At 27.6% G+C, this 26,029-nt stretch overlaps 1 protein-coding gene across 1 annotated transcript; it reads left to right on the forward strand.

Moving 5' to 3' along the window:
- LOC142321812 (esterase E4-like) lies at positions 1-24,617 on the forward strand. The gene is made up of 10 exons (XM_075360220.1): positions 1-263; positions 6,088-6,219; positions 9,590-9,734; positions 11,007-11,192; positions 15,599-15,789; positions 16,537-16,711; positions 20,762-20,943; positions 21,240-21,387; positions 22,966-23,098; positions 24,257-24,617. The coding sequence occupies exons 1-10, from the start codon at positions 69-71 to the stop codon at positions 24,408-24,410; spliced, it is 1,641 nt and encodes a 546-aa protein (XP_075216335.1). The 5' UTR covers positions 1-68; the 3' UTR covers positions 24,411-24,617.
- The last annotated feature ends 1,412 nt before the right edge of the window (positions 24,618-26,029 follow it).

The raw sequence follows: 26,029 nt of genomic DNA on the forward strand, positions 1-26,029 counted from the left end.
ATAGCATAAAAGGCTATAAAGTGTAGGGCTACAAAGTTACTTACCAGTGCAGTAAACTGACATAAACAATGTACAGTAAACTGTTCTTTATTGTTTTATCAAGCTGCTTTTATTTTATACTTTCTTCTAAACCTAAAACAACTGTTAATCTATCAGATGGTGTTTTAAAGGGTAATGTTTTAAAAACATGGACAAATAAGGAAATATTTTCTTTTAGAGGTATTCCTTTTGCTGAACCACCATTAGGACAACTTCGTTTTAAGGTAAAAATTTGTTATAAAATTTTTCTTTTATTTATTGTCTATTATGGCCCAATGTTATTGCTGTTGCATTGTATAATACTGTTTTAATCTCCTTTCTTGTGTACATGGAATATAATATATGAGTAGTAATATTATTCAGAGAAATCATTGTGCTGTGCTGAAAGAAATTTTTAAATTCAAAATGTTCATAAAATTAAATAATTTTTCACTGTTTACATCTAGACTTAGAAATTGAGTTATAATAACAGTTTTTATAAATTTGTTCTAAAAATGTTCTCTATTTAGTGTTATTTAGTTAAAAAAAATTTCAAAATTTCATTGTTTAAAATGTGCTGTAAGAAAAGTGTCTTATAATTTCCTTTTCTAACTTTATTCAGTAGCACCTCATAGCTAAAATTAGTGAAGGTGCTGCTCCAGAAAAATTTTTCTGGACCTTTTCAAGGCCATGGTTAAAGTTTTCTGTAAAATAAAAACCAAAAAAAGTGAATCTAGTAGAATAGCTGGTAGCAAGTTAATAATCTAATTCTTCACTTTATCACATTCAAGAATATGGTATTTGGTTTAACCGAATAAATAATAAAATGTCAATACAGATTTTTTAGTATTATAGATAATAAATTAATAAAGTGTCCGCTTAAAAACACTATAGTCCAATGATGGTTAATTTACATTTCTGTGTACACAGAAACAAATACATAATTACTTTTTAGTGTTTTTGCCCTTTCAGCGTGATTTGGACAGATTTGGCAATCAAAGAGCCTTTGCTTTCTGTCATCTTCTGATCACTTCTGAAAAAACAACTAAATTATTTTCATATTCCTTCCACTGACTAAACTAGAAAAGGGTATGAACAAGGTATGTTCCATACACATGCGGAGTAAAAAAAAACTACCTTCCACCAGCACACCAGGATCAGAGCAGTATGGGTGCGACAGTACTCTCTCCCTCACAGCCTCGCATACAGCTTTGTGCATGCGCACAACAGCCAAACACCATGTGTTATTCGATTTACATTTGCTTAAGAAGTTTTCTTAAAAGCTTCCAGGTAATTATAATGAAAATTTCAAACACCCCCCTGTAACTGTGCTTGTATTTCAAAATATTGGACCCAGTTACTAAAGACCGACTCATACAAAGTTCTTTAAAAGGTACCTAAAATGATTTAGTTGCTTACTTACTACTTAGAAGTAGTAAGTGGGAGTGGTATTAAGTAGAGGAGATTTAAGAAAACTGTAAGTAATTGAAAAAAAAAAAGTTTAGCAGATATTTCAGAAAGAGTAACTGAAATAAAATTTGGTTAATTTCATTAGTCATTTTACCTTTCAAAAGAGCTTTGGGAAGTACAGGACATTCAAAAAACCATTGTAAAATCTAAAATAAAAACTAATAATCTTTTTATTCTTCTCTATAATTTGACTTTCTGAAATTCACTCAATTAAAAACAACTTTCACCCATAATTTGATATAAAATCAAAAATTTTTCAAACACCAACATTTTTAATTTTGATTTTCAAAAATCAAGATTTATAATTGAAAAAATATTATTTTTACTTAAAATATGAATAAAATTGTGTAAAATGCTATTCATATTAAAAATAAGCTGTTCTCAAGAAAGATAAAGGCAAAAAACCAGCATTCCGATGAAAATAAGTGAAATACAGAGAAATAACAAAGTTTATACTGTCATGCGTATAATAAGGATTTTTGTAATACAAAAATATTTATTTTTTTTTTACTACATTCCATCAAATATTTTTGAATTTTCATACAAAAATGCTTTGAATATCAGAATGACATCAGATCAGCACTTCATAATGATGTCTTATTCTGTTAGATTATAGAGTTCAAGTAAACAAACTTTGCATGCGAGTGTTCAGGCAGCCAATTCACAAGCATGTCCTGTAAATCCTGATGCATTTAGAGAAAATATGCGATATTAATATCCACTAACCATGCAGTAATGTATTTTAAATTATTACATATGTTTTAAATTTAAATAAATTGAGACATTTTATTTGAGTTTTATAAGAGTTATGAAATTGTCAATTGTCCACTCTTCAGTATTAGATATGATGTCATAATATGTAACTATGATATGATTTAATTCTTTGTCTGGTATTGTTTATATTTATTGTCTAGTACTGTTAAGCTTACAAATTATGTCAGCAAAGTTATACAATAAAAAATTAGCTAACAAATTACAATACAGGAGCTTAAAATGCTAAGTGTACGTTGAAAATGAAAAGATATCTTTTAATTCAAATTTAAAACTTTTTCAAAAATGGTGGTTATAGAAAGATTCCGAGTTCATATTCGTTTTCAGCATCAAAAAACAAATTAAGATCAGTATTGCATGTAAGGAAACAGAAATTATGTTTAATTGTGAAGTTTCTATTTTATAAAAATAGCAAATGAGACCAAAACCTTACACACGGAATAAAGTAATTCCATTGGGAAATAAAATCAAACTTAAGGTAATTTTAATTAATGAAAATGAAAATATGCTGCATAGTATTTTTTAATTCATTAACATTAGTTGCAGAGTTAAGACAGTTAAGGAAGAGGTAGTATAATGCTATGACGGATTGAGGCTTTTGAGATGTGGATATGGGGAAGGATGGAGAAAATAAGATGGACAGATAAAGTGATGAATGAACAGGATTAAAGAAGAAAGAGCATTTATTTGGGAAGAAGAGAATTTATACAGAAAAGGAAAGTGGTTAAGACATGTGGTTAGATGAAGTGGAATCTTGACAATTGCATTGGAAGCATCACAAGGAGAAAAAGTAAGCAAGGAAGAAGGACGAAGTTAATAGATTAGATGAAGATTGGAAATTACAAGCAAATTAAGGAGAAGTCTTGGGGCTGAAATGAATGAAGAAGAGGGGGAATACTTGCTGCCAGGCAGAATACTAGATGATGATGAGTTGCCAATAAACCTAATTGATATTTATCCATAACACAGTGCAACTGGGCATTTGACATTCAGTAACATTGGTCCTCCAAAATATGCTTTATAAAATTAATCTTTTTTATGTTTTACTTTCTAAATTCAGAACTTTCCCACTGCAGTTTTTAGGGTTAAAAATAAAACCAACTTGTAAAAAACTGCTCTAAAAAATAAAAATATAATACACTTCAATTTTTCTTAAATATTGATTTCTTGATGTCAGCACTAAATCAATAAAACTACCTAACAAATTAAATTGCTAACCCTGTTATTGGCATCAACATCAAAAAATCAAAATTTAAAGAATTGAAAAGTATCATATTTTTTGGATTTTATAATAATTTCATTGGAGTTAGTTTAAAAGAAACCAACTTTTAAACTTTATTTTTATTTATATTTATAAAAAAGGATGCTGTTGTTAATATGAAGATAGTTTGTAAGAAACATTATTTTGAAGTGTTACTTGAAAATAAGAAAAGTATGCAGAGAAGCAGTGTAACAAAAATCTCTAATTTTTATTGTAATTTTCATAGAAAACACACAAATTATTAAATATTAAACTATTTTCTTTCAAAATACTGAACATTTTTCTACCAAAGGATCTTTCTTATCAAATTAGCAGCATTTTCTTCAATGGTTCCCTAATGCTTTGTCATTATGTTTAGCAAATAACACAAAGAGATATATTTATAGTTTGTTTTACCTATTTATAGTTTACTATAATATTTATACTATACAACAAACTGCACTGATTAATTAATAATTTTTTTTTGTCTACAGCCAATTTTTCTTTTTTATAAAATTTTCTTCTAATGCTTCTTTTTAAGATATTATTTATTCTTCTTTATACCTTCTCATTGTAGAAGTCTGTGATTATCTTTAAGAACATTTCATATTTCAACTGGTATTTGGCAAACAATTCTTTTTCTTAAAACCTTTTTTAGATATTTGTAATTTCTATTGTCTTCATATTCTTTCTGTTTATATTTTATTGTCTTCAGAATGAGCAAGTTTGTTAACAGTTAAGTATAGTAATTATTTGAAAAGTGTAACCTGATAACACTGGATTTTCAACTATAATTTTTGTTACTTTATATTGGTATTGAGTTGACTTGGAATAATTCTTGACTCGATTAGTTTAAGATTTTTGTCATATCTTCAAAATATAATTAGTTTTGGATTCATATTAATAATATCAATGATAAATATATATATTTTTATTTATTCATAATGTAAATTTGAATCTTTTGTTTGGGAATATGGAATGGAAATTTTGTAGCATATAAAAAATGCTGTAACTGACTGGGATTTGATCATAGGAATTTAAAAATGGAAAAAAGATACTACTCTGCCATGGAGCCAGCAGAGTAGTAATATATGAATCATTTTCCCAAGATTCATCGATAAAATCAACAACTGACCAACAATGTAATTAATTGGTAACCTCAGTAGGTCCAAATAAAAAATTACCAACTACATCTTTTTCATTTTGAGTTATTTATTTATGTTTATAGTATTTTGTATTATAATATTTCCTACTTCATGCCTTCATGTTTTATGATATAAAACATATAATTTTAATTTATCAAATTGCAAACTTAATTATTTATACCATATTTTTCTTCAAAAAAGTAAATATGTTGGTTAAATTAAAACATTTGTCTGAAATTTTAGATAAACCAAAAAAACCTTTGCCAACCCAGAGCAAATCATTAAACAGGATATCAGTGTTTGAATATTTTATCATTTTAAGAAATAAAATAAAACTGTAATTCAAAAGAAAAATTCAGCTATAGTTCAAAAGAAAATTTTGAACTAAGCAAGAATTATTGAAGCATAATAAAACTCCGGACGCTTTGTGGAGCAGAAATAATGTAATATTTTGTAGTATTATAAAGGATAAAAAGGAGAATGCTGATGTTTAAAAACAAAATCTTAGATTTATGCAGTAGGGCCTTATCAATGATTAAAAGAAGTGATATTAATTGTAGCCTTCAAGTAGGTGTTGTGTCTAATAGAAGGTGACAGACAGGGTTTTAGGATTTTGTTCTCAAAATTAAAAAAAATAACAATGATTATGCACAATTGTGCTAAACTGAAGAGTTCTTAAGTATTTATGGCACCTAACTTTCAAATGTTTATGGCTGAATAATCAGATATTTGTTCTGATATCAAATATTGCTGATTTCTTCATGCTCGGAATGATTCAGTAACTGAAAAATTACCCAGTTACTCCAGTAACTGAAAAATTACCATATAGAATATATTAAATTTTCTTTGACAATATCTAACTAAACTGAATGTAAAACAATGGAAATATTATCAATATTGAAATTTAGGCTATAATTGTGTGAGCATTCTTTTGCAGTACTTCTGTGAGAAACAAACATTAAGTTTTCTTCCCATACTTAATTTCCATGCAAGATTATCAATCTGAGCAAACAAATTATTTTTCTTGACTACCGATGAAGAATTATTTGTTTGAAAGTTTGTGTATGTATACATACATATGTATTACTAATACATATGTATTACTGAATTTCTCTAATTCCAAAATGGCTACACTGGTATTCATGGATAAACTATTAAAACCTCCTTTCCCTATAGAAAACTAGATTTGCAGTTTGAAAAAATATATATATTTGCATAATGGATGCCAATTATTTCAGATCAAAAATAAAAATTGTTTAAAAAATTCCTCCATTAGAAATATATGATTTCCTTTTTCTTGTTCCATAAGTATTTTCTTCATGTATGTATGATGAAAGTATTTGACAGTGTTATTTTGTTTGTTGGATTTTCTAAATTAATTTTAACAAACTATTTTCTAATTTGTATCCTTCAGTATAATTAAGTTCATAAATTTTATTTCAGGCTCCAGTTCCTGTAAAACCATGGCAAGGCGTAAGAAATGCTACAGAAGATCCAAAAGTTTGCCCTCAGATTTACAAAGTATATGGCCCTCAAGATGAAGATTGTCTGTACTTGAACGTCTACACAAAGAATGTAATGAAGTATTCTCCTTTTTATTAATTAGAAAAGTATTTTTTAATCTTTTTTATTGGAATAGTTACTTTCATTGATTTGAATTATTTTGTGCAGACAATTTTTTTCATAGTTAAATTCAGATTAAAATTACAGTTATATTTTTTGATGTTTTCACTTAAGTTTTTTAAAATTAATACTTGAAATTAACTAGATGATAAGAAGTGTGTAATCTGCATGTTTGCTACATACTGACCTATAGATAAATAAAGATTTTGGCAGTGTAATTAAGAGCTGAGTTTCACATATTGCAAATTTTGATCATGTTCAGCACCTTCATCAATAAGTCATTGCAATTCTAAAACTTTAATGTTAATTTTCAGCAAGGATTTGAATTTTTAAAAGTGGTTTTTAACCAGATTTTTGAGACTTCATCCAAAAATTTTGATATTAATTATTTCAAAGACGTATCAATTATTTATTAATCAATAATTTAAGAGTAACAGTTAATTTAATTGTAACAGTCTTCATATAATTTTCCTCATATTCTATAAAATTTTCTATGTAATTTCTATAAACTTATTCTTTCAATAAAAAAAATTTATGGTAATCATAGTTGGGTATCAGCCTGTAATTGCAAGCATAAGTAAATATTTTTCATTTTGAAGTGAATTTTTTATACCTTAAGAGTAACATGAAATGATGAATTTACTGTTGCTGTATGAAATAGTTTTGTTTGGTATAAATTTAAGTGTAACAAACTTTTCTAGTGTTCATTGTTTATTGAAGGTTCTTCTTTATTCAAGATTTATTTGATTTTTTCTATATAATTCAGGTTTATTTTGTAATATTTTAACACAGTTTTTATTTTTTATTTTTAAAAAAATAAGTGACAGTGTTTTATTACATTATGTATAAAATATTTTACATATATTTTTTATTCTCCCTTTGTGTTAATATATAATGATCAACATTTTGATAATGATAACATTTTATAATCACATTTTGCTTATTGAGATTGTAATTTCTTGTTACTGGTATATTAAACATTTAACTAGACATATTATGCCAATCGAAATATTATATTTTTCTTATATGCAGTTATTACAGTCTTTCACTATTTCCTGCATTTTACACTCCATAACCCACAATTGCTCTATTTTGTCTCATCAATCCCTCTTCTCCTTATGACCTCATTTATTTTTTCTTTTATTGTATCTTGGTCTTCCATATTTTCTGCTTTCCTAGGGAATCCATTCATATGTTATTTTTGGAAGCCTCACAGAATCTATTCTTTTTAGGTGACCATATCACTGCAATTTTTTCCATTCCATGGCATCTATAATCTCTGAGCTGAGTTTCATTTCTTTTCTTATAACCACATTTCTTACTTTATCTTTATGAATCAGTTTGCAGCGTCTCCAATACTTGAAGAATTTGTTCCATCCTTTGATTTGTCACCGATACTTCAGCTCCATATGTGACACAACTCTCTATCATACTTCTAAAAAGCTGTTTCTTTGTTCTCTTTGAGATGTCTGAATTCCATAAAAAAGAGTGCAGCATTCTTGTCATAACTTTCCCCCTATTTACTCTGCTCCTGATATCTTTTTCATCTCTACCATCATTTACAAAAAGTACTCCAAAATAGTGGCATTGTTTAATTCTTATTTAGTTTTCAACCATCCAAATACAAATTGTCTCCATTAGCTCCAGCAATGAAGTACTATGATTTTTGGTTACTAACCTCTAAACCCCACTTCTTGTATTCTTCAAGTAACTTCCTGGTGATGTATGTCATGTCTTGAAGAAGACATGACATGACTTCTGCTAGAAGTACCTGATCATCGGCAAAGAGTAGGATATAAAAATTTTCAACCTGACTTTTACATTTTACTTTCAAAACCATATTTTTTTCAACTGCTGTATTAAAATTTTCAATGTAACACAGATTTCAGTAATCAGAGAGGGTCATAATTTAAAATGTAAGCAAAAATTTTAACCATATGTGAAATGTTAACTACAGAACTGAAGTATATGATTGTAGTTGATTAATGTTTATGAATATCAGTGTTTCTGATGTGTCATCATTTTAGAATCAAGTATATTTTTAAGTGGTAACTTCTGTAAATTATCCTAAAACTAGGCCCAAATACAAAAATATTAACCGTAATTTCAATTCACCATAACACATGAGTCATGGTGAATTGTAATTATATACTACTCATTTTTATGTAATGAAACAGAAATCACTGTGAAAGTGCTTACAGAAGAGGATAATAAAAAGTAGTTAAAAATGTAAAATATTTATTTAAAAGCATAAATTATTATACCAGATATTTACATGATAAAAAATATGAAATATTTCTCATGCGAAGAGCTGTAGCCAAAAATATTTCAATTCTTGTGTTGTGAGTATTTTTTTTTTTTTAGCTAACACTAATCTTGTTAAGTTTTTTTTTTTAATAGTTTTTATTATTGTGCTATTAGGCTCTAATAAACAGTAACAGCATGTTGGCATTATGCATTATATGCTACTATAAATTTACTAATTTGTACTCATTTATTTAACTTTAGTAATGTTCGAAGCCAGTGGTTTTTGCTGTTCGAATTTTATCGATGTTGCCCTGAGTTGTGTTACAAATGTTGTGAATTTATCAGGTTGTGAGAATTGCAGTTTCCCATCTTATCCAAAACATGCTTCTTGCTGCTCCATTGCAAATAAATGTCAATAAGTTTAACCTCATTACACGTTTCAGAATCTTTTTCGTTCCATTCCACTTTTTTTAATGCTTGGACACTATTTTCTATCCTTTTTGTAATGATTTTCAAGTAATAAATTGGTAATTCTAATCTATTGAATATCTTTGTATTGAATGGTTATGTGTTATTAATATTTGTAACTGTGCTGTTTGAAATTTTTAATGGTGATGAAGCTTTCATTACATCAAATTTGAATGAAAGTGATGAAAAATTGCATGTATTAAGTAATTTTACATCTGATTTAGAAAGTTTGAGTGAAAGTGAAAGCAATAAAGATAAGACATTCTTCAGAATTAAATATACATAGTGTGTTTTTATGTGATAATTTTTTTTTAACCAGTTTCAAATGTGTGTTTCGTGCATGAACTAGAAAATACTGCTTCCCAGGAGAATTGAATTTGTTAATGATGTGTTATCATTACATTTTGTTTAATTATTAAGTTAATAATACTAATTATTAAGTTAATTGCTGAATTACTTCACTCAGTTGGATCCCAAGAATTAATTACTTATTTTATGTTATTTTACCACCACATGATCTGTTATTCTGAAATATAATAATATTGAATGCACTGTGTATTGAATGATTTTGTTGTAACAATAATTAAAATTTTTAATTTTGTTTCAGTTACATAGTAAACGACCTGTAATAGTTTTTTTTCATCCTGGAGCATTTTATAGTATGACAGCTGTTAGTAGCATGTTTGGACCTGATTATTTGCTTGAGCATGATATTGTTCTGGTGACTGTTAATTATCGATTAGATGCTCTTGGTTAGCTTTTTTTTTATTATTTATCTTGGTATAATGGAATTAAATCTGAAAAAAATATTTTAATAAGTTTTTTTAGAGTTACTGTAATGCAGCAAGTTGTTTACCCATCAGTTAAACCTTTTGATGATATTTCTACATTTTTGCAAGGCTACTGTTTTTTATTCTATTTGTTAGAAAATAGTAGTCATATATTTGTTGCTATTGTACTGATAGACAAATAAGTTTACTTAACGTAGACTAAAAAATAAGAAAAAAAGTAATATTTTATTTTTTACTTGCTTAAAATGCTTCAATCATTCTATTCATTTGTTATTGTATTTCTAAGTTTCCTTTATTAGTTAAAATTTAAGCAGACCTGTTGGAAGTGGCTGCTATCACAATTAAATGTTAATTTATGAAATTTTATCAGAAATACATTCTACACTTTATGTAGTTTTTTAATTATCAGTATTACATGTAGTCTTCAATGCATATGTCTGATAAAAAGACATTTATTTTTATTTCTGAAATACTAGTCTTCTTATAGCCATAAAATAATTAGTTTATAATTATAAGTTTATTTTGTTGATATGGAATAAGATTTTTACAGAAAAAATAAACTGTTTTTGCTGGTTGGTTTTTGTGGCGATGAAATCACATAAATTCTTTTACATATACAAATATAAAAAAGTACACTACAAATTAAACTCTATAACAGAATATAGATACAATAAATGCGAATATTTTCTTGAACTCACTTCTTCAAAAAGCAGCCAGCAGAGTACAATTTTAAAATGTATAGAATAGTAATGATTAAAGAATTTATTTACAATACTTAAAATTTTATTGAAGTTTGTTTAATAAAGTTACAAGACATGACCAACCAAACTTATAAAGAAGTGCTAAATTTCCAAGAAAATACAACCTTGTTTTCACTCTTTATCAGTTTATGTTTTTTCTTACAAAGAAGAATAAGAAGCATATCTTTCTCTTATGTTTTTTTATTATTTCAGGTATTTGAAATTAAATAATACCCATAAAAATAAAAAAGTAAATGTTTAAAATGTAAACACATAATATAAACACATAATAATAAATTTCAGTTTGTATTATTTATTTTTTCTACTCTTAAACAATTGTTACTGGAAATAACAATCTAATACCCATTATCTGATTATAATGAATGACCAGTGTTCATTGATCGTGTTACAGCAGTTAAGATTTTATTCTTGTAATTCTGGTTGTTTATTTTAATTTTAATTTAATTATTGTACGTTCTTTTTTATATTTTAGGTTTCCTAAGCACTGGTGATAAATTAGCTGTTGGTAATTATGGTTTAAAAGATCAAGTATTGGCATTAAGATGGGTTCAAAAAAATATAAAACATTTTGGTGGGGATCCAAACCAGGTTACAATAACTGGTTATAGTGCTGGTTCGACTAGTGTTTATCTTCATATGGTGTCACCGATGTCAAGAGGTAAAATTATCTGTTGTAAATAAAGACATAGTTATGTAATAAGTAACATGTAATAATTAACAAGTAATTATGTAATAAGTAATTAATTAAGTCAAATATAAAAGAATTATGTTATATTCTTGAGGGACTTGGAGAAGAGTACATGTTGTGCAGAGGCTTCAATATAATCCAAGATTGAAAGGAGAGGAAATTTGAAATTTTTCAATCATCTATATCAATCATCTTACATCTCTAACTTTTTGTTGTTCTAATTTTATCCTCTGATCTTCATGTAGAAAATGCCCTTCAAAGTGCACATTTTTATTTTTCATAAAAATGATCAATCTTGATGACACATTCCAGGTCTGTTGAAAAAATATCCGACCTTATATTTTTTCTAGGTAAACATCTAGAAATAACTTGCCAGTTTTTTGTAGTTAATGCAATGCAAGAATAATTTTTTTTAGCTTTGTTTTATTAATTTAGTCATTGCCTTGCTGTCTGTGTATAAAAATGATTCTGTGCTCTATGATTCTAACACATTTAACAACACTTTTTTATCAAGTTTTACAAACGTTTATAAATATCCTTATTAAAACAATATACATATTCAGCAAATATTCATTAAATGTGATAATGCCGCTTACACAAATAAAATTGATTACATAAATAAAAGTGTTACAACCATTTGTTTGAATTTCAACAGAAAGTGTCAGTGTTCTGGTAGACTTAACAAGTTGAAATATTCTTATTATATAAGTAGAACACTTTGGAATTCAGTAAAATGATTATTTACTAATCATCTAAAAAATTGGTGAGCTGTTTATATTGTAAAGATTCAACATGTGAAATATTAGCAGATAAATTAGGATGTGCAGAGTGGCTTTAAAATTTATATTCGAATTGGTCTCAACAAGAAAAAAGAGCATTTTATTGATATGCAGAATGTGTTTGAATGTGTCAGCATTGATTCTGATTATTTTTTTTATTATAATTGGGATTGAAAGATTGGTGTTTCTTTCAGTTTTTGTCAGTCTTTGTGCATATGCCCTGTTTAGCAAGATAATCTGCAAAGATTGTTTATATTGTTCTGAAATAGTGTAAGCATGTCATGGCTGCCCAGTGAATTTTTTGTGCAGTTTAATTTGTTTATTCCTGGTTGATTTGTTTTCAGTTTATGCATTCTATTTTAATAGTTCTCTTAAAATCTTGTGTACATCAGCATGCAAATTAATCCAAAGCCAGATGTTATTTAATAAAATGTAATTTTATTTAGAAAAAATCATACCATAACAATTTGTGAATATCCAGTAATTATTATGTTCTCCTTTATTCTTAATCTCTTCAAGTACATGATTGGCATCGATTCAGCAAGTGTAGTACACATTTTTTTAAATTTCTTCATCATGAAACCATACTGATATTATTACTTTGAGATCAATTTTTGTGGTATAATTCATTTTGACTATTGCTCAAAGATTTTCAGTTGGGTTTAAGTTTCAGTTGGCTGGGAAATTGCCTGGCCCCAGAAGCACTTTGTTTCATCTTTTGAAAACTTTTTCTGCTTTTTTGGCAGTATGGCATGCCACAAAAGTTTGTTGGAACAATTTGCTGCCTTGTGGGAATTTCTTTTGAAGTTGTATCGCAACCCTTTCTTTCAGAACCTTGATATATCCATTACTTTTTAAGATACCATCTACTGGAAGTAATGAATAAGGGTCTTCAAATGTAAAACCCAAAATATTTTTTCTGGGAATGTTTAACTGATTGCTTAAATGAGCTGGTGAGTCTTTTCATCTGATGATTATATAATATACAAAACCTTTTGCTTCTGAACATAAAAATGTGACTTGTTAGAAAACATAACATTTTTCCAATCTTCTTTGGTCCAGTTAGCACGTGCTTTGGCCACCGAGAACATTTTTTTTTGCACATTGATGGTGTTAAAGCTGTTTTTTGGCTGGACAATGAACTTTCCATCCAGTTGCAAGAACTTGGCAACTTATCACCTTTAAAACTGTTCTGCTGGCTGGTAATTTTCATAATTTTAGCAGATAATTTTTGATCAAGTTTACTTTTTCTCAGTAATAGCAGATCCTTTGTTGGAGTAATTTTTTTGCCTTTCCATTGAGATGAAAAGGTACCAGTTTTTTTAAATTGTTTTAAAATAGATAAATTTAGCACATCACTACACTCAGAAGCTATTTGTCATTCTGTCATACTGGTATGCTCAGAAAGAGAAATAATTTTTGAATGCTTTCTTGGAATTATGCACATTATTATATATTCAAGAAACACAGAACAAAAAATATAAAAATATGATTTTGTAATAAAAAGTGGAATAAACTTTCACGAAACACTATTTATAAAACATGAAAATTTCTAAATAACCAAAGAACAAATAACCTCACATTACACAGAAAACTTAAAGATGAGTGTATTCAAGCAGTGTAGCTACAACATAGAAATAAACAAAAAATTTTGTAGGATTGGATTAATTTGCATGCTGTTGTAGTTTTATATGTTTTTAGAAGAAACGTTATTAATCTTCTTAACTGAAAATGTTGACTATTTTGTATGACTGTTGTTGAAATTATATTGTGTGTCATTTTTGTCACTTGGTCTTTATTTTATTTTTTGTTGTTATTGTTTTATGTAAAATGTTATTAATAAGTATGGTTTTTAGCTATTAATGTATGATAAAGGTTTAAATCACTCATAAAAAAAATCTGAAAATTACCTTGTAAAAATATGGACAGCATTGATAGTTAAACAATTTTGAAGTGGACTAAGTACATTAAACAAAGCAAAATTCATTATGTCTTTATCATCTGCTGAAATGTTTCTGAGATTTTCTGTGACAGATTGGACTGTAGGTAGTGGCTGCATAATAAGCATCATTAATAGTTTTTGATATCAACTATAACTGATATTTCATATGCCGCAGACTCTTTATATTCATCATATCCATAAGAAATTATTTATTATATAGGAAAAGTGTAACATGAGTTAAGAAAAGGTTAGCAGAATGTTATGTAAGGAGTGTCTTGTATGAAAGTGAGGGGATGAAAAAGAGGGAGAATTGCTAATTGAGGATTTTTAGATGTGGATATGGAGAAGGATTGAGAAAGTAAGATGGACGAATAAAGTGAGGATTGAGGAAGTAATGAACAGAATTAAAGAAAAAAGAGCACTTTGGTGGTAAGTATGCAAAAGAAAAGGTGGTTAGAATCTGGTTAGATGAATTGGAATCTTGACTACTGTATTGGAAGGAGAAAGGATGCGAGGAAGAAGGATGAAGTTAATTGATGAAGTAAAAACTGGAAACTAAAGGGGGAAGGAGAAGGCTTGGCACAAAACGGATGGAGACAGTGGTGACCTGCTGCCAGGCAGAACACCAGTTGATGATGAGTTGTAAGAAAAAAGGACTAATAGTAAATATCAGTAAATTAATATACCCCTTTTTGTGAGAAAAAATTTGTATAATTTTATGTTTACATATCTACTGAGAGGAATCTTTAAATCTGATGAGTTAATAAAATAACTGATTGTTATATCATACTTTTTAATGAGTACTATATAGATTTTTTACTTATTATGTAATTCAAATCTAAATCTGTTGAAGTAATTAAATTTAGACCACTATTTTAAATTAGGGTTTTCAATTCTAAAAGAATGTATTCTTTCAGGCATACTGCCTCTACTCAGCAGGAGGAAGTGATTTAGTACCTAAAAAGATGCTTTGGCATAATTTTTATTCACAGTTTAAGGTGAATGATTTTTCTGTATGATGTCTTATCGAGACACAAGTGTAAAACTAATTTTATCAAAAATGGATAATTACTTGTTAGCAATTTTTATTTAATAATCGATGAGCAAACACTCCTTCATTCTATATTGTAATGTGAAGATGTAAAAGACATAAAATGAGAAAAATCTTTACTGACAAAATGAGTAATTTCAACTAGAAAATTGATATGTGATAATTAATTAATAATAAATTAACATATTGTAATAAGAAATACGGAACTAGTTTGAAATGTAGCACTATTTGAAAATTAGGTAAATTATATTTTGAATTAAAGCGATATATTTTTATGAGATCATTGCCCTCAGCTCAAGGTAACTCTGCTTTTCTTTAGTTTGATGGTTAATCTATCACCCAGTTAAAAAAAATATTAATGACTAAAGATGAACATTATAAGAAAAATAAGGATCATTTATCATTACAGATTGTCTGATAGGTGTGCATGTTTAATTTTAGTGTTTGTTAGTCTTGTTTGACCCTTCTTCCCTTTGATTAAAAAAAATGTTCTGTTCTTTCTTGACCAGAACATGACATTATAACTACATAACAAGTTATAATTTTGACATAATTTCTTGTGTAAGGTTTTCAATGCAATAAAATTAATTTTTTATTTTTATAGGATTATTTCATAGAGCGATTGCCATGAGCGCTGGTGTAATTGCTCCATGGGTTGTTATAAATAATCCGTTGGAAAGAGCTAGTCAGTTAGCCAGACTGTTTAATTGTCCTTCTGGAAACACAAAAAATATGATTGATTGTCTTAGGAAAATCTCAGCAGAAGATATTACAAGTAAATTCAATGAAATGCAGGTGATATGATTATAGTAGCTATTTTATTATTGTTTAGATTTAATTTACTAAGCATTTTGTACAAATTAAAGGTCCACTTACCAAAAATTTGTAAAATGTATATCTGAATACTTTTGGAACTGTTACTCCATCATCAGGGATTTCCCATAAGATTTACATTTCCCATATGATTATACATTTGAATTCAAATTCAAATGTATAATCATATTTAAATTAAGAATTGTTACATTCATAATAGTTGGTCATAAGAAATAAAATTAATTTTTACATCAATAAGACTGTAACGTCATGTCCTCCCTAAGATGTTTACGACTATTATCTATATATATTTCCTAGATATATTTTAAAATTGTTGCTAAATGGAACTTTAATTTAAACAATTATTTTAATTATACTGAAAAATTTCTGTCTTTATTCTAATGTATTTATTAATAATTAACATGTTGAATGTTTCCCTTTATAACTACAATATTATTGATGCATTAAGATATCTCACCTATTCAGCATCTGAATAAAAAACAGAAGATTTTTCAAATTTTCTAATTCAAAAGTATTTTAACATTATTATATGGATTTGAGAGATAATGTAATGAAATAGTGCGTAAGCAATAGTTTGTGTTAATGTTTAAGCACTTATAGATTTCATGTTCTCTCTAATGCAATACTTTTTTATTATACTGTTTTAACGTGTTAATTATTTATTATAAGTTAGTATTTTTATTTATTTATACCATTTTATATTTTTAGGAATTTCCTATATTTTCAAGTATTGTATTTAGTCCAGTGATTGAACCTGATTTAGGAAATGGTGAAGAAAGGTTTCTCACTGATTATCCTGTTGCATTAATAAAAAGGAAGGAATTTTATCAAGTACCTGTTGTTGCTGGAGTAAATGAACTGGAATTTATTGATTGGGGAATATGTATGTAGTTTTTTAATTATTTATTTCACTATAATTTTGTTTTTGTTTTAGAATTTACAGAAGTTTAGTTATAATAAGTAATATAATAGTATTAGTCACATGGAATGACCAGCTTCATATTTTATCTCTTCATACTGTGTTTAAGCCATTTTAATTATATATTAACTATATTGGCTAATTAATCAATTTTTTTTATGAAAATGCAGCTTTTACACAGTATGTAATGTACTTTTAAATTTACTAGTTCTCTTTAAAAAGTATTTGACCATTTTTTTTTCAAAAAGTATTTAAAAGCATATAGTAAAAACTTGGTAAAGCCTTCCTTTGGTACCTAGTACATAAGAGTGTGTTTTTGTAACTTAATAGAGCATTCTGAGATAGGTGTTGCATTTTAATTTTGTGAGAAATACCAAAATACATTGAAAATTGTTATATCAAATGTCGTCAAAAGCAAAATTATGATAACCAAAGTAAAACAATTTATAAAATTAAGCAGGCTTTTGGGAAATAAATGTATGGCCATTATACAAATTAGAGAAAGTTACAATTTTTTTTCAAAATGGCTGAACATTAGTTGAGAGTGACGGTGTATGGTAACAAGCTGAAATCAAAATTATTTCATTAACAACATGCACTGTTTGATAATTGAAAATCATCAACTAACTGTCCAAAAACTACCAACGACATTGACATTATTAACGATTTGATATAAAAAATTTTAAATGCCAATTTGGGCATGTATAGAATGGCTATGAAATTTACACCAAATCTACTTTCACTTAAAGAAAGATTCACATTTTGACGTTGCACAGGATATGCTGGAGTATGGTAATGATGATCCTATCTTCCTTAAGATGTTTAAGAAGGGTATCTTGAATTGTATCTTGAATACACAGGTATGTCTCTGAAACCAAAGTTCAGTTGTCACAGTAAAAATTACCATCATTTCTAAGATTGAAGAAATTACGGAATAAGGAACAGAGTTAAATTATTACTGGTAGTATTTGTTTTTTTATTTTTATTTATTTATTTTTTTCATTATTATGAAGTTGGCCATCATTAACATGCAACAGAAAGCCACTAGGTAAGACACTTTTATTCACAGCCTATGGTAGGATACTTTTTGAACAGAACTTGTAGGTTAGCATTAGTTCTGTGATACAGTGAATTAACTGAATTTTAGCCTGACTATTGATTGCTTTACTCTAAGTCTTTATGTCAATTTAAAAGGAAATTCTGTGCTGAAAGAAGTAATTTCTGCATATGAAGTAGTAATAAGTATAGGAGCATAAAGAAGCCAAAAGATGGGTACTTATGTAAAAATGGTTGCTCCCCTGAAGTGTGTTCTATTAATTTTTATGTTTTATTTCATTATTGTATTATTTTCAGATTAAGTTGAAGACCAGCTTTGCAGCTAAAGCTTACAAATTCAATTTTTCTCTATTTCTAGTTTTCTGAATATTAGGTATCTTTAACCACAATGCAATTAGTAAAATTGTTATTAGTAAAATTGTAAAATTGATGACTACTGATTAAAAAAAATTAATCTTCTTGCATGCATATCACAAGAATATATGAACATTTCAGTAGGATTAAACATCAGTTAAAAATTATATAACTTTAAATTGATACTTTAAATTAAGTTTGTGACTTAAATTAGTTTTAATTTTACAATATAGGCAGTAGTGATAAAAAAATACAATAAACATTATTAACATTTGCAGAAAATACCATATTAATATTATAGTAAAAAATTATTAGTGAGATTTAGGTTGTGATTTTTATAGGTACCTAATCTTTCTTATAACAACTGAAAATAATTTCACTTAAAATGGATTACAATTGATAGTGCTTGAAAAACTTATTATGACAAAAAAATTTGGTATTATTAGTCAGTCAGATTGATTTTATTTCTTAATTGGGATGTACTTTTTCTTCAATCTTTATTGAAAGAAAACAGTGTGAACTATTATACCAGGATAAAATATTATATCATTATTACACATTTATTGAATAAATCTCGTCTTTATTGTAATGTAATTTACATTTTTCATTTGAAATGCTTTTAAAAATGTTATTTATATTTTTAATCTGGATAATTTCAAATTTTGGCGTAAGGTAACTATAGGTAACAGAGTATTTGTTGAATAACAGTATAGAGATAAAGTTAAGGTGATTTAAACATGCGTTGTGGATTTACGGTGAAAAGGTCAAGAAATGGACCTTTAAAATGGTGATTTTATTAAATCAAAGTAGATATCAGAAGGGATCTAGAAGCAAAAAAAAAAGTAGTAAGAATGTGGTGGAATAATGTGCAGCCTTTCACCTGACCCTGAAATATAATATATTAATGTGAGAGTTTGTGGGGCAGTTCTGTTCCTCTTCCCAAGATACACGGTTCCCATTGACCCTTTTCCAAGATACAAGGTATTCTAGGGTAATGGAAAGAGAAACCAAAAGGGACATGTTTGTCTAAAACAGGAGCGTATCAAAGATTCTATGTTTAGAAAGAGGAAAACGTTGGAGGAAAGAGAGGTTTTCAGGTTTTAATTGTTATTGATTACTATTTTTCTCATAACTGTAAGGATAATGAACACAGCGGGGGAGCCAGGAGGTGGAGCCCCTGGTTAGATTGAAAGGGCTTGCTTTGCTTGCCGTGACTGGCTAGTTCTGTATAAGATGAAGATGTAAAGTTTATTTTATTTGATTTTTCAGTATATACATTTAAAAGACTACTAATATAATTTATTTGTCATGTTATTAATCTGCCATTAACTAGTAATATATCTTAATATTCAGGGAAACTTGTTTGAACATGCCAGTATCAGAACTATTTTTTATTGATTCCTTCTGTCATGAAACAATCTGTAATATAAGGTGGGTGTTTAAAGTAAGGTCCATTTTGAAATAAAAACTAAACTTAAAACTATGAACAATCTTAATTATTTACGAATAACAACTACATTTATTTACTACATTTTTACATACCTGCCTTCAATATCCAACACATTTTTCATACCATTTCATAGCTTCTTCATTCTCCATTCCCTCAACAAGAAATTCCACTGTCAGTGACTAAAACCACACAGTAAGGCAATTTTTCACTTTGTTGTCATTGTCAAACCCTTTGAGATGTAAGTGACTGTTTTTAGGAAAAGAAAGAAGTCAGTCGCTGGGCTGTAGGATGGGTAGTTGAAGATTTTCCAAAAAAATCTTTCCAATATTTTCATTATCTGATTTACCATTTGTAGTCAAGCATTGCCATGAAAAAACAAAATCCCACGGGATAGGATCCCACATTGTTTGTTTATTACAGTTCTAAGATTTTTAACATTTCATAATAGGTATTGGCATGTACTGTAGTTCTGCAATCACTAAATTTAAAAGCAAGGCACCTTTTTTCCCCTAAAACGGTAACTACAAGATTCTTTTCTGAATACTTTTGTTGAACTTCTTCAATTTAACAGATGATGAATGCTGCTATCGTATTGACTGCTGCCTTGTCTCTGGATGTTTCAATAAGAAGTCCAGGTTTCATTTCCAGCAACGATGTGATCAGACAACATTTCATCACCATCATTATTATAATGCTGCAAAAATTCATGTTCTGTAGCAAGTCTTTTTCCTTGTGTGTGTTTGTATGTGTTCTACCCCAAAATGTTGTAAATGTTTTGGTGAATTTCAGCCGCAGAATTGTTTTTTCCATCCAAAATCAAATTACTCCTCATAGTTCACACTTGACAGAATCACGAATCGTAGCACTCTTTACAAATGGATGAATGTAAACAACAAAATGATTAATCTATTGTTGTTAATAGCTGACTATTGATTGAAATATGGCAAGTGCCTTATTTTTATATGGCTAATATAGGTGGCAAATTCGAAATCATACATGTTTTCAAAGTATGTATAAATGAAGTATAAATGTTACATTACATGTGTAAATGTTATGCATGCTTTTTTTAATATTCAATACTGTTCAAAGTCTTAAATAATATTAAATTAAAAAATGAAACTGTAATTTTTTTTAAATGTATGAATTTATTTCAGATATTGCAAATAATGAAACACTTTCAAAACAACTTGATGATAATTTTGAAGCTCTTGCTCCATCTTTTTTTGGCTATAAAGATAAGAGTGTAGATGAAGCAAAGAGAATATCTAATGCTTTAAGGAAATTTTATTTTGGGAATAGACCGATTGATAAAAATTCTAGACAGGCACTTGGTAATGTAAGTACCTAATCTACATCATTATGTAACTATTTTATGTACTCAAGTAAATAAATAAACAAATATGAATCACAAAGGTTAATCTCAATTTAGGAACATTGTAAATAAAATTAACAAAACTCATTATTATTAGTTTTTGCTTTAGTTTATCATTTAAGTAAAATATACTTCAAATTGAATTTTTCTTATTTGTTATAATTGCTATCATTTTGATTTTTTATTATTATGAGTTTTCTTTATGTAATTAAGTGTACTATTCTGGATCTAAATTTATTGAAATTGTTTTTTTCTTTCAGCTGTGTTCAGATTTCCATGTAGTGTACAATGAACATGGAAGTGCAAGATTATTAGTCAAGTACAGTGACAGTCCTGTTTACTATTACAAATTAAGTTATAAAGGACGATATGGATTTACAAAAGACCCAGTCACAAATGTAACAATAGGTATGGTTACATGTATTTTATTAAAAATAGTTTTTTGTTTATTGTCTTATTTTTTGTTACTTTAAAAATGCAATAAATTTTGTTAATGTACCAAATGTAAGTACACTAGTACATATCAAGTGTAGTTTTGAATAATCTTCTAAAGATATTCTATAATCACTTAAGTTTTCAGAAAGTGATAATTTGACAATTTTAGTAGTCAGGGTAGAAGAAGGTGAGTTATTTCAACTGTGATATATGAGAGGAGACATTAGGCATAACAGGAGCGATCAATTGTTGGATATGGTGGAACAATGTGGATTTAAAATAACAATAACTTTTTTTGCCCTCAGTTGTTTGCATAAATACATAAAAATAGAAGGGGACAGCAATTATTTCAAAACAGGCTAAAAGAAAAGTTTCTGATCACAAAAAGGACAGCTGAGAAGGAATACAACTAAGAGAATATGATATTGGGTACAAAGTTTTAGAAGCTTGTGGATGAAATGAAAGAAGTGAACAATTTTATGATAGGATATTGATATTGCTACAAATGGTAGACAAGAAAAAAGTGTACAAAAAGTTCTTGAATGTTAAGAATTAATGCAAGTTAGGAGAACTACAAAGAGTTGAATTAGAAAATCAAAAGAGAGGTGGGTAGACGTAGAATGGTGACTGGGAGAGAAGGTGTAACTGTATTGAAGAAATAAAAGAAAGATCTTTGAATGAAGAAACTTGAGTAATTTATTAGAGAATGGGGATAGTGGATCGTGTTTCAATTTACATAAGAAATTAGGAAGACAAAAGTAGGATGGAGGCTGGGACACAGATCAATGTGTGAAAAAATTATAAAGAAAAGCCTGATAAATTATTTGATATGTTAAGTTTTTTTAACTATATAAGGTGGGCAGTTTTCTTCTCTTTTATTAGAATAAGTTGCTCTCTACAATTAATTATGAATAAATGATTCAAAATTAAGAGTCCAGAGGCGATTCTAAAAAGTTTGCATGTGAGCAGTTTTTCTTTTATTGTGAATTTATGTTCAAATATTACAGTCTTATTTAATGGAATACTATATGCAGGAAAGCTGGATTTAGGATGATCTTCACTGATAAAAAACCAGACATGCATAAATTGAAATTAACTACATCATACAATTTTACTTAAACAATTTGCAACATTCAGTTTCTTGTTTTTGAGTATTACCTTATAAAGATACGATGTTCATTGAAAAACATTAACGAGCAAACTTTACAATGCACATGCAATTCTAGATTTCGGCTGACTTGAAAAATATGAATTTTTCAAACACAAAATTTAACAAAAACAACATCAAGTATTCAGTTACATACTTAAGGATTTCCTATTCTTTATAAGATGAAGTTGTTAGCTCTAGTACTGTTAGTAATTTCCATCGAAGATGATACCAGTAATTAGTTACAAAAGATCCTTTGAAAGCAAAGCAACATTATTAAGTAAATTGTTCAATATTTAATAAATTTGATTTTTTTAAATTATTAAAAAATATAATAAATATAGTTCATTTAGTTGCTGATGTATTTTTTAATTTTGTATTTTATTTTTAAACTATGTTTTTAGGACCAGCTCATCATGATGATCTTATGTACTTGTTTTATATATCAAGGTTGTTTCCTAGATTCAATAAAAATGATCCAGAAGCTTTCATGGTTAATATTGAAACATCATTTTGGAGTAATTTTGCTACCAAAGGGTAAGTTTAGTAATTTATGATTTTTAAATGCATTTTTTATTTTAATATGTAATAATTTTTTATGATTTTTATTTCTGATACTTTTCAAATTTAATATATTTGTATTATGGTATCTTTAGGACGTGGATGCTTATTCAAAATGTCATTTAAAGAAAAAGTTGTTTTTTTTGTTACTGATTGAGACAGATTTCAATCCAGTACAGTTCTTTCTTTAAATAGAAGATATAAAAGAGGTTTTTAAATGTCAACTAAACATTAAATTTCATTTGTTTTGTTATTGAAGATAAAATTTTAATGTCTTCATGGGTATTATAATTATAAATTATTAGTAATTTTCACACATAATTACCACCTCCTTTCTTATATATTTATTTTTTTATTTTAACTTACCTCAACATTATGAGGAAGACTGTATACAATTGTATGACTAGAATTGGTGCAAGACAATTGTATCATGTTGTTACTTATTTTGTGTTATTTATAGCTATCATTTGACTTTTATCTACTTTTCTTCATGATTGAATGAATACTTTATACTGTAAAGTAGAGATCATTGAAATATAGTAAGAGTATGAAGCAGAACTCAGTATTATTTACAGTTTTTTTTTTTTAATATTTGGAAATAATTACTAAATGTCCTTCTAACACAGTTTTTATTTAAGATGTGATTTAGCTGTTAATGTTATTTCCCATTGTGAAGATGTAAAAAAAAAAATTAATAAAAACAAAGATTTAAAGTCTGATAAATTCAAACATAAAAACAGAACACTTCACAGTTAATTGGTGTATTTATTATTTCATTTGTTTTGATTGCTGTTATTTCTTTTTGACTAAATTTATTAAAGTATTATTAATAAAAAAAAATTGTGTTTATTGTCTATTTATTGTGTCTAGTATGTTCTTGAATTTAGTTATTAGCATTATGACACTAGATACCAGAAAATGATATTATTATTCATTGTACTGACATTATCTTGCTGTTAAAATCTTGTTTATGTGTGTGTGTGTGCACGTGCGTGGCGTGTGTGTACATATTGCTACAACTCTTTTTTTTTAATTATTGGTATTTTAAGTTAATTTTTTATTATTTATTTATATATTTTTTGTTTTATTTTGTTATTTTTTATATTTATTATTTCTGTTTAAATATATTTTTAGGGATCCAACACCTAATGATCTTTCATTTAAATGGTCTCCAACTACAGATTATAAGCCAAAATATTTAGAAATCAATAGTGCACTTAGAATGACAGATGGATATCCTTTCCCTGACAGAATGCGCTTATGGGAATCACTTTTTCCCGTTGTCTAAATCTAAATTTCTTCATTCAGTATGATACAGTATTTTATGTATTTTGCAATCTTATTTTTAATTTTTCAGCTTATACTAAATTTTATTATGGAATTAGAAAATAGGTAGTTGATTTTTTTCATGTGATGTATAACATGAATTGTTTTTACTTTTGTTATTTTTTTATGAATGAAATGTTTGCAATAAAATATTAAATAAATGTTACAATTTTTTTCACTATCCACCCTTTTTTTTCACACCCATCCTTTTTACATATAGGCCTAAAACTCCTTATAACCTTCTACTGTAATATGAGCAGAATTGTAATATTAATGGAATTAATCTTTAAATAAATGTATAATTTTTATTTATAGTGAGGATCTCAAATTTTATTTCATATCATTTTATTTATCTTCATTCTTAAAATGGCATGAATAAATTTTTCCTTATTTAATACAAAATTATATTTGTTAAACCCAGGAATATTTAACAATAACTGCGTTATTAATTTACATAGAAATGAGATAAATTTAAATTTACTTTATTACTTTGTGTATTTTCAGAAAACTCAAGGGCCATAAATATTCAACAAGAAGATACTTTATACTTTTTTCATAATTATTTTGATTATTTAACTCTTTTGCTGCAGAGCATGGATTGTTATGTATAGATTAAGTGGTTTATCCATATGACTACTATTTTATTGTTTATTCTATTAATAACAGTACATCTTTAAAAATATAATTTTACTGTATCCAAAACAGTCGGAAAATTTTACCATTAATGAATAATTTAACAGAAGAGATTTAATTTGAAATGATAACTAATTGATTATAAGTGATCCCTCCTCTCATGTCTGAGAGCTGGTGACCTGATTTATATCCCGTTTCCAATTTCCTGTTACAGGTCACCATCCTCTGCCATTCAAATCAATATGCCTAATGCTTCTCCAGTCACCTTTTCAATTTGGTCCAGCCATCTTTTTGATGATCTGTGGGACCTGCTGACCTCGATTTTTCCCTATATGACTTGCTTTTCAAGATTTTTGTCATACTTACAGATTATATGGCCGAAAAATTGAAGGATGCACTGGAAGCATATTGTGGACAACTTTCTCTGTATACCCAGCTCGTTTATAATAGAGATGTTCATCCTTTTTTCTGTCCATGCGATACGAAGAATTCTTCTGTAGGCCTACATTTTGAATATGTCAACTCTCTTCCAGTCTTCCACCAAATACACCTCAATGCCACACATGACTGCTGGGAAGACTAGAAGAATATTCTCAATATTCTTTTAAGAATATAAAGTCTCAGTTTTATATTCTTTGTGTTTGCCCTACCCTTCCAAACAGCAGTTAACTTTATAAGTGTCTCCTTCACCAAGATAATTCGTATTTCATTCGACGAGCCCCCATCTTTATCTGTTGTAGATCTTAAATATATGAAATGGTCCACATTTCAAAATCACACATTGTTTTTCTGATGTTTAATTTCAGCCCTTGTGCCTCACATGGTCAAGGATCTCCTTCCATTTCAATTTCAGAGTCTGCGAACAGGGTTGTATAATCAGCAAACCTTTATACACCGGCCTCTTATCTGTATACCACCATGCCAGTTTTTCAGGCTCTTCCATGTGAT

This window comes from Lycorma delicatula, chromosome 3 (genome assembly GCF_047948215.1).
Source record: "Lycorma delicatula isolate Av1 chromosome 3, ASM4794821v1, whole genome shotgun sequence".
Classification (NCBI taxonomy): Eukaryota; Metazoa; Arthropoda; class Insecta; order Hemiptera; family Fulgoridae; genus Lycorma; species Lycorma delicatula.

Bases quoted from the DNA above. Each gene is read 5' to 3' on its own strand.
- LOC142321812 (XM_075360220.1), top strand. From the start codon at position 69: ATGTACAGTAAACTGTTCTTTATTGTTTTATCAAGCTGCTTTTATTTT. The intron at 11,193-15,598 runs GTAAAATTATCT...TTATTTTTATAG, and splicing joins GGTGTCACCGATGTCAAGAG to GATTATTTCATAGAGCGATT. The intron at 15,790-16,536 runs GTGATATGATTA...TTATATTTTTAG, and splicing joins GTAAATTCAATGAAATGCAG to GAATTTCCTATATTTTCAAG.